The sequence below is a fragment of the Lynx rufus genome, unplaced genomic scaffold (assembly GCF_022079265.1).
Source record: "Lynx rufus isolate CCGP_SWC_20201006 ecotype Redwood Valley unplaced genomic scaffold, mLynRuf1.p SCAF_20, whole genome shotgun sequence".
Lineage (NCBI taxonomy): Eukaryota > Metazoa > Chordata > Mammalia > Carnivora > Felidae > Lynx > Lynx rufus.
The window spans coordinates 27677704-27687931 of NW_025814835.1; the positions used below are offsets into that span (position 1 = coordinate 27677704).

General features: G+C 36.5%; 1 protein-coding gene and 1 pseudogene across 5 annotated transcripts in view; one reads left to right on the forward strand and one right to left on the reverse strand.

Moving 5' to 3' along the window:
• Positions 1-10228, forward strand: part of PIAS2 (protein inhibitor of activated STAT 2) — a 99953-nt gene that overhangs the window by 80461 nt on the left and 9264 nt on the right. For 4 of the 5 annotated variants that reach the window (XM_047086165.1, XM_047086166.1, XM_047086168.1 and 1 more), the window contains exons 12-13: positions 4439-4578; positions 9300-9337. In XM_047086165.1, coding sequence (XP_046942121.1) covers positions 4439-4578; positions 9300-9337 — 178 coding nt within the window. The other variant, XM_047086170.1, reaches the window with a different exon arrangement.
• Positions 2808-3181, reverse strand: LOC124516971 (40S ribosomal protein S25-like; annotated as a pseudogene).

Sequence of the window (10228 nt, forward strand, 5' to 3'; positions counted from 1 at the left end):
AGACTTATGCTGTGGTTAGGTCACCTCTGTAATCCTTTCCAAGTCTTAATGCTTTTCTGGTTTTGTTCCTGGTCTTCTTTTCCCTATTCTGTCTTGTGGCTCAGCATCCAACATTTTCATGGTTTTCCATTGCTGTAGAAGTTTATCATAGGACTTCTTGGCCAGTGATAGTAAGCAAATGGGAAAGAATAGAGAATAAGAAAGCAGGAAAAACTTGCCTTCAGTTAAATCCCGGAGATCTGAGCAGTTATTTTTTAGGAGGTACTGTTTTAGTAAAAATTACTCTTAAGAACAATTTCACAGTGCATCAAGTAGAATGCATTCCACCTAGACATAACCTGTGTTAACATTTTGACAGGAATCCTTTTAGCCTCTCTCCTTATGTACCTATTGTAGTCCTTAAATGCATCATACAGTACCAATCAGAAGAGACCGACACCTTAACCTAAGACTTAGAGAAACCTCTGATATTTTTGTACATGGAAAGATAATTTTAAATATCGTATCCCTACCACATTCCCTGAGCCAATGAATGATTGCTTTGTCATTAATAAGGTATTCTAAAGACAGCAAATTTTGGTAGCAAAATTGAGTCTTTTTTATGCTTGTATGATAAATTGGGAACACAGGGAATTTCAGGTTTATGGATAAATATTCAAGTTATTGAACTGTTAACTCATTTTCAGACATCTAAATGTGGGCCAACTATGATGAATTCCGTGATCCAGTGCACATTGTAGAATACTATTTGCTGTCCAGCAATGTTCCAGCAGTATCTTTGTGCTGTGATGTTATAGGTAAAGCTACAAAAATTTCAAGCAGATACATACACGGGCATATGTATACATTAGGCATATGTACCTAATGTATACATATGCCCGTGTATGTATTTGCCAATTCCATGAGGAGGCAGTAACATGTTACAAACTTTAAATTTTTCTTATTACTTTATAGCATCACATTTTTATACCCACAGTTCCGTCAGATATAGCCATTTACATTTCTCCATGGTCTCTGTTATTCCATTTTTATAAATGCATCTATTTTTGGCATAGACATTAGAATCCTTTACCTTTCTGAATGTTGTCTTTGTGAATATTCTGATTAAAACCATAATCTGCTACATAATTTGATAATGGTAACAAATGGCTAATTTACCCATTCTATAAAAATTGAATTTGTGTTAATGGTTACAAAGTTCAGCTAATAGAAATTAATCTACATTAAATAGTTTTTCAGATGTTTGCTGAGGTTTTAGATGTTGATTTAATAATTTGTACCTTCATTGCATTTTGACATTTTCACATATTGTGACAGTCAGCGTTTTGTATTGGAGAAACAAGGAGTAGTTACTTAATCATTTAAAGTTTCATGTTATGAGGTCAGAACCTATGCAATAATTAGATGTTACTGTGATGATAGTGAGTTGGGACACTGACTTGACTCTACAGGTGTAAGTAATGGGGCTTGGAGGAAAGGAGTTTTGTTATTGTCGCCTATAAATCTGATTCAAGTTCAGGGTTCAGTTCAGGGTCAAGACAAAAGACACTTTCAGTATGAGATATGAAAGAAAGAGAAGGGGGAGCAGGAGGAAGGTAGGCACAGACATGCATGTGTGTGTGTGGGGGGGGGGTGTGTGGGTGTCTGTCTTCAAAAGCTTATCTCTTACATTTAAAAAATACGATTAAGATATTAATACTATGAGATAGAATAATCAGAGCCACTCTTTTAATCCCTTCCTCAGCATGAGCACGCCAGTCTCTTTCCTTTTTACCCCCTCTGCCCCCTGTTTCAGATACGTATTCCCATGTTGATGGTAGGATCACGTGTAATTTGAAAACGCTTTTGGTGATTACTTGTTGTACTTTTCATCCCTGTAGAGGACCACTGTTTTCAAACCTCTAGGAAAAGATGTGTTTTAATACAACATAACTTATTTGATCTCATCCCCAGTTTGTTCTTTCCCCCTCCAGAGAATCTGCCTTTTCTAGTATTGTTCACCTCCTGCTTGTGATTTTAGGTCTCTAGGTAACAGTGGAGACCAGGAAGCCTTCTGATTCTAAGTTAGGCAGGTTGCTGTTTGGATGATGACTTCCATCTTCATCTACCTCTGGAAAATGTGTTTGAAATGCCAGGCTTCTGTTAATTGTCTCAAGTGTATTGTTCCCGGTGGATCCACTTTTAAGACTTCGGAACTCTGACCTGTGTTATTTATTCATTATTCTGAGAATAACACAGTTGTCAACATAGCCATATATGTACTCTGAAGATGCCTTCCTTTTCCACATTTCCAGTGACATCCATATTTTTGACAGATAGTGTAGAGTAAGAGCTGGACAAGATCCTCGTGTCATCATGCAAACTGGTTTTAGAATGACTCCAGTGCCTAAATAGGTTGTGATTATTTAAATGGTTTGAGGTTTAAATTGAGGTCATGAAATATTTTGTCAGTTGTTTAGGGTATGAAAAGTGTCATGAAACCATGTCATCAATTCTTACCGTTCGTATTTAATAATCTGAGCAGTGACAAGAAGAGTTCCAGCCAAAGGAAAGGACGCCTAGAGGTCCTCACGGTCCTCTTGGTCTAGCTTTGTGACCATGGTCCTAAGTTTCTGTTGGCTTCGTTTTTGTAATGGTCCCTCCCAGCTACATAATTCTGTGCCTCTCTCATGAAGCTTATAGTAAGTAGTTCATTGGCAGTGCTTTGGGATGCCAGCATTAATGTCCCTATGTCTCTGTCCCCTCTCCTTTTTTTTTTTTTAGTTAATAACAAAGTTGTATTTTTCAAAATGTACAGTTGGTGGAACCTATTTATGCCTCTTTACTAGCGGCAAGGCATCTCCACCCTTGGTGTTTCTGGTGTAAATCACTTGAACTCTATGTTTTGAAAACAGTTTAATGAGTCCTTTACTAAGGAGCTCCTGAAGGGGGCTGCCCTGGCCAGGGAATTGCAAATCTTCAATTTCTTAGAGACAGCCGCTGGGGTTAGAGATGGGAACTTCCTTGCAGAGTTTGTCATATGTGGCCTTGTCAAACAAGACCAGGTTAGTGATCTCAGATCCCAAACTTTGCCTTTGGACTATTTCTTTTTTGGTCTTGCCCCCAGATTGGTTCAGTGGGTCTTTGCCTTTCTTGTCTGATTTGCCTGCCTGTTTTGCTTCTTGTCGTCCTTGGGTGGCATCAGGAAGCTCAGAGAGTAGCTGCTACCACTGCAGCCTCACCAGGATGATGGCCAGAAGGGATGACCACCATCAGCCACAGGGTCCATCACATTGCTTATACTGTCTTGTAAGGTTTACTGTCTTGTTTAACCTGGGCTAAGAGAAAATGAAAGCTCAATAGGAAGAATGCAAAATCATCTCTTTATTCCTGAGCATTAGAAAAAATATGATTAACTAAACTGCTTCTTGAAATTATAAAGCTGTAATTGTGTGTGTGTGTGTGTGTGTGTGTGTGTGTGTGTGTGTATCTATTAATCAGTTAATGTATTTTTAAAGTGTATTTAATTTGTATTCTTAGTAGCATGATTAGTTAATTTCAAAGTCTATAAACCCTCTTAAAGTAGATGATATCATAGTAACTTAACATTTTTATTTCTGGATGTTTTATATTAAGTCTTGAGAAATCATCTTATTCTAATTTCTGATTGCTGCCTGTCGTCAGGTTGGCTGGCGTTAGGATTGGCAATGTTGCCTCAGGTGATTCTCAGATAAGATTGCTAGTAATTAACACAGTTCAAGTTAGAATGGAAGAAATTCTGGTTGAACTGTATATAATAGATAGCTTTACTTATCAAGGTGCCATGATTTAAATCCAATCTTAGGAGGCCTCAGTTTATTTCTGACTTTTTTTTTCTTTTTTTTAACGTTTATTTATTTTGAGAGCAAGAGAGAGTGAGTGAGTGAAAGCAGGGGAGGAGCAGAGAGAGAGGGAGAGACAGAGAATCCCAAGCAGGCTCCACACTGTCAGCGCAGAGCCTGATGTGGGGCATGGTCTCGTGACCTGTGAGATCATGACCTGAGCTTGAAATCAAGAGTCACTTAACCGGCCGAGCCCCCCAGGTGCCCCTCTAAGTTTCTTTCTAGATACAGTTACTAATATCCACATCCATGTTACACATACATTCATAAAAGCATATGTAAAATATATTTCTCTCTGTGGATGAAAGTTTTATGTATTCCTCCAGCACCGTACACTATGTTTTAATGCCAACTTGCTCTTATGTCACAGCTGCTGTTGAGAGCCAGCATACGTTCATGTTAAAATGAAGACTGTTATGAAAGAGGAGAGTAGAGTGGAGTACTGTGTAGTGAGTAGCCGCCATGTAGTTGTGTTGAAACTTAGTGCGCTGACGACTGAGAATGCCCGGTGGTGCAGCCCTTCTCTCCTGTGAACTAACAGCCAGATTGTTTGTAATTTCCCATGCTATTTAAAACAGGGTTCTCATGTATCAGCCATCTTCTGTAAGGGTGCCCAGTGTGACTTCGGTTGACCCGGCTGCTATTCCGCCTTCATTAGCAGACTACTCAGTACCATTCCACCACACGCCAATATCAAGCATGTCATCAGATTTGCCAGGTATGTGAAGAGTTGTTTTCTTTTGTTACCAAGTTTTATTTGTTTTTCCTCTAAATCTGTGGAGCGAACGTAGTGTTACAATTTAAACGGAAATACTGAGGAAATTTGAAGCCTTCATATAAAAGTCGTATCTGTTTTAATATATCACATTCAATTCCTGTCATTTTAACTACAGAGCAATCTGTGGATTACTGATGATAGGAAATCTAGTAGGACAGTAGGAAAGTTTTTTTAGGGGTTGCTCTCCCTCATGAGGAATTTGTACTCGGAGACACTGTCTTTGTCATCGAAGCTTCGCAGGTTCGGTAGAGTGTTCTCTCATAATCTTCTCGGTAGCCCATCACAGCTTTAGAACGTCCTGGTGTACCACAGGGTTAACATTATCAGTGGCTTTGCCCTGTGAGGCTGTTTTGCTCTGTAAAAATAGGATCTACCAGCTCTTTCCTTAGAGCACTGCTTAATATTTAGGGATATCTTTTGAAAAAGGCAAGGCTGCTCGAATAACCCTAGAACCAAGGCCATATTATGAAATTTGGAACTCCCCCACAGACCCCCCACTTTTCTTCCCTCCATAGCCATTGTTTTTGTAGGCATTTTTGATCAATCAAATTGGAGCAAGCTGAAGCCAGTGCCTCTTACATTCATGACTTTCCTTCTTTCCGAAGGGCCCTTTTAGTGGAATACCCTTCTCTTTTCCTGTTAATAATCTTCTTTTCTAGATTTGTAAAGTTACTTTTGACCTACAATTTATTTTTCACATCCCTCTATATGAGGCCTTTATTTCAAGCACAGCATATATTTTGTTGGGCAAAATTTGTGTTGTTGAAACAGTTGATAGTTGTGGTACCTGGCCCAGTGTAATCTTGCCACTTGAAATTTATTCAGATTATTTGAGTAAAATTTAATGGAGAAGAATAGACTAATAATAGTATCTATCAAAAAATTTCAAAAAACCTACTTAACTGTCTATGTTTACTCCGTATGTACTTGGGGAATTGGCATTTTAAAACTTGGTTAAGTCCAGTGGGCACCAATTAAAAAATATTTGTTGTATACAAAGCTTGATTCTAAGGTACAGGGGCAGTTTCATGGTCCATAAGACAGATGGAAACTCAGAGATACTTAGTTCGTAACTGCCAAGTTTTCCTTTAACTGTGGCTAGTTTTAAAGGAGGTTGAAGAGTGTGTATCATCTTCATGTGTGTTACAAACAAACATTCCAGAAGGATTCGTTTTCCTAAAGACCTTGAAATCACAAATAATCCTGAAAAAATTTTTGTTTACGAAAGCGACCCTGGCCATTTAGGAATAGAACAGCCACAGTTTACAGATCATTTGTTTTCAAATTACGTGAGTCTGGATGAATTTTTAATTTTGGAGAATTGACATTATTTCAAAGTTTGGGCATAAGGGGAGACTATAAAAAGTGCAGGCGTAAGAAGCAATAAGTTATGTGAACTGTGTATTTTGTAAAATACGTTCCAAGCTGGTATTAAGGAACTAAGACTGATATGCAGGGCTGATACTTAGCGAGTGTGAACTAGGATGGTGACACTGCTTATTACAACGTTGACCTGCTTTCTTACCGTTTGATAAATTGAACAGAATAGGGTCTGTTGTACTTCAGAAGAATTACCAGTTTGTCATCATCTATGAATTATGCAGTAATTGCTACATCTAAATAGTCTAGTTTTTACTTTGTTTTATTGTTAATGTGCTCTTCTGTAGTTAGTGCTTATTTTAGTTTTATTTTTGTGCATAATTTTTATGTAATTAGTCCTACTGTGCAGAGTTTTCATATTTATAAATTTAATAATTTATAATAAAATATTAAATAGAACAAGAATGGAGAGATGACAAAGTTTTAATACATTTCTTAACATTCCTTTTAAACATCATAAATATGAATCTTCTGAATCTGCAGGAGAACAAAGAAGAAATGATATTAATAATGAACTGCAGCTTGGATCATCTTCTGATACTGTGCAACAATGAATTACAAAATAAAACAAAAAATTTGTATTTATGGAATGGAAAACAGCTTGATTATTTCAAGAAAGAATATGACTGCCTTATTATTGCTAGTGCCATATTGTCAGGTGTGAATGGTGCTCAAAAGTTGTACATTAAAATTGGAAAGTGCTAAACATTTACATACTTAATGTTTTGTTAAAGTTCATGGCTCAAGTAAGGAAAATGTGGTGTTATTAATAAGACATGTAGAGTCAGTTTCACTTAAGGAAGCATTTAAAATCCAGAAACTACAATTTCATCAGTGTTAATAAAACATTTAGAATGTACCATCTGAATTTTTAACACTACCTGCTTTTTAGTTAAAAATAATTGAGCGTTTTCACCCATGAAATATGTAGGTGGGCATAAAAACATATCAGTACAGCATATTGCAATTGAAACTTAACGGTGAAATAAGAAAACAGCATTTTACTAAACTTACAAAAACAAGGCAGCAATGTTTTAGTCAGTATTCATGAAACCTCATCTATTTCGTGTAAGAGTTTTAATAGTATACTTAATATGTAAAATGCAGGACTTTAATAATAGTTTAAAGTTTTTTTGTCAGAAGGAATAACATCTGAAATACCGCATCAAACCTCAGTGTTAGTGTTTGAGAAAAAATGGTTTCAGTGAAAGTATTTCATTACAATGTTGGATTTTGTATAGAGAGCATCTGCGTAATGCTAGGGAGAAAGTCAAGTTTAACCAAACTTAGAAACATTTCTAGGTGTCTTATTACGGCATTTTATAAGTCACCATATTCAGTTATCTTTGGATAAAGTGTCAAAAGATACAGATCAAGTGTCTTAAATCTCTCATCGGTATATATTGACTGGCACACATGAAATGATCATCAAAGACAATTAGAGTACATCTGAAGAGCTGAGAATTGAACTAATGAAAAAGTGAAGCATCTTTGCACCTTGCCGGGCAGCCTCCAGTGCTGGAGCTGCACAAACCGTTTGAAGACTATATCAAGCCTGTATATTTATCTCAATTGGTTATGAAGTGGGGATATTTAAACATGTAGAAAATAAGCATTTTTGAGTGATTTGGCTCCAATGCACAATATTGCAAGAGATATTAATACTTCCTTCCTTTAGCTTTATAAAAAAAAAAAAGAAAGGTTTAAGTTATTCAAATGGACTGATTGAACAGACATTAAAAGTGATTGAACATATAAAATTAAGTAAGCTACAAAAAGCAGAAGCTCTTTTAAAAAGAAAAATGTTATACCATTTGAAGCAAAACCAAATTAATAAAATTAAGTCAATTAAAAGACATGCCAATAAACTGTCTTTGTGACTTGGTCAATAGTATGAAATGTTGACTATATAAAATTCAAAAGGTACTATAAGGGCTAGATAGATTTTGAGTTACTCTCTTCAGAAGCACAGGATTTGCTGAACAATATTAAAGTGAAGAAACTCTTGGCTTATTGAGATGTCATCTAGTGAGTATCAGTTTAATGGGGAAGTCGTTGGAAAAGTTCGTTGTGATCCCCTTTGTCCAGTTTTGGCTCAAATTCCATTGTATCATATAGCTAGTGACAGGCATATGGAGTGAAAAATCATATTAACAGTTTTTAAAGATGCTTTAGAAACTGATTTCATTGAAATGATTGGTGCTATAGCGTGTATCACTTGATAAGCATTTTTATCATATCCTTAGAGATTATAAGGGAATAAATATACTTTAAAAGAGTTATAAATTATTCATATTGGTTATTTAATATATTAAATATCATTTCCACAGATATTCTCTATTTTGAGTAACAGTCTAATATCAGACTTGTATTCTGTATGATCGTTATATTTGAGGTGACGTTGAATGCTAGCATATAAAAATTCATAGAATTGAACAAGAAATTGGCCTGTCTCACTGACCTATACCTAGTATGTGATTTTTTTTTTTTTTAATGTTTTGAAATTTAGGGAGGTTTAGGGGAACTGACTTTGAAGTTTATTGCTAGACTTTTCACATCTGAAAATTTTTACTATTTATTGTTATAATTTTAATACTTTAAAATGGTATTACTGGGCAACCTTTTCCACATTCCTGTTTCTAAAGCTTAATTGGAGAGTCCCAGATCTTTGGTTCAGAAAACTGCATTAGCTTATAACCCAGTAAACCCTAAGATTTGGCTTGTTAGCGAGCAGCAGTTAACCAGGTGCCTGCTTTGTGCAGAGCACTGAACTGTATACTACTCTTGATGTGGGGACAGAGTGACAGAGAGCAATCCATGAAACGGATCTCTGTTTAAGAAGTGCTATTAGTTGAAGCTCAATGTGGTTGGTGTATTTCTAAAAAAATAAATGTGAAGTATCTTTTAAGAGCCTAAGTATGGTTTTTTTTTTTTTAATAGTCCGAATCCAGATCATTCTCTCATCATTTTTATTGCTTCTCATTCTATTAAATGATGAAGGGGAAAAGTTGACTTTGACTAGTCCTCCTCTGGCAGTTTTTGGACTGCTCCCTTTAAGTCTCTGGGTGGTGGTTTTTCCAGTTGTTTTGTGAGGGAATATGTTCATTTTGGGGTTTTATGCATCTAAATCTCACTGATCATGGTATTGAACTTCTCTGTGGCAGAATGGTAAGCACTTACCCCAAATGTTCTATGACTCATGATAAATACAAAATGATTTGGGGAAATAATTCTTGTCTCCAAACTATGAGACAACTATTAACAAAACATTTTTGTTTTAGGTTTGGATTTTCTTTCCCTTATTCCAGTTGATCCCCAGGTATGTATCCTGAATTTAAGCAACTAATTTGTATTTGATTGTTGGTTATGTCATACTAACTAAAAAATGACCAGTTGCATAAAATCAGGACAGTCAACTTGCAGTTACTTAACTTGATGGAAAGGAATTTCTTTGTAAATATTTCACAATTTTATTTGGAGGACTACAGTTGCTGTTTTTAAATTTATGATATTTTGACTTAATACCTGAATTTTTAGTTATATTTTATTTAGTTTTCAGAATCAGTTAGCATTTCTTACAAGCATTTGGGTGATTAAAGTGAGGGGAAGCAGTGCTGATGACTGGAAGTTAAAATTTCGGAGATTATCTGTGAAGCACTCGTTCTGTGCATAGAAAATAGCGGAAGCTGATTCAACAGTCCTGAATCATTAGCTTGATTCTTCCTTGTTTTTAAAGGCCGTCAGATACAGACTTTGGGGATGCCCCAATCCAAAGTTGCTATAAACCGATCATTCCGGTTTTCTCTGTCAGCAATAAGAAACTCGAGAATCCCAGGGACCCAATAGTAAACGTGGACTGACGGACGTATATATCAGAGGCAGAACGGGGGGAGAAGGGAAAGGCATGGGGAAAGCAGATGGGGAAAGTGAAGCAGAGAGTGACTTTGAGAGAATTGTTGCAGGTAGGGAGGGCCAGAGGAAGACCCACAGAGCACTGCTTCATAGGCTGCAGAGGCCGCTAACCACAAGTCTTATACCGGCCTCCTGTGTCCGTACTCTGTATCTGATCACGCAAGCAACACTGGAAATTTGGGCCCAGGATAACGTGTGCAGAGTGAGGAATTTCTTCTCACTCTGAGTCAACTCTGTTACATTAGTAGATTCTATAGCAAAAGTATCTATATATCTTTCTAGGAAATGCATTCTTCAG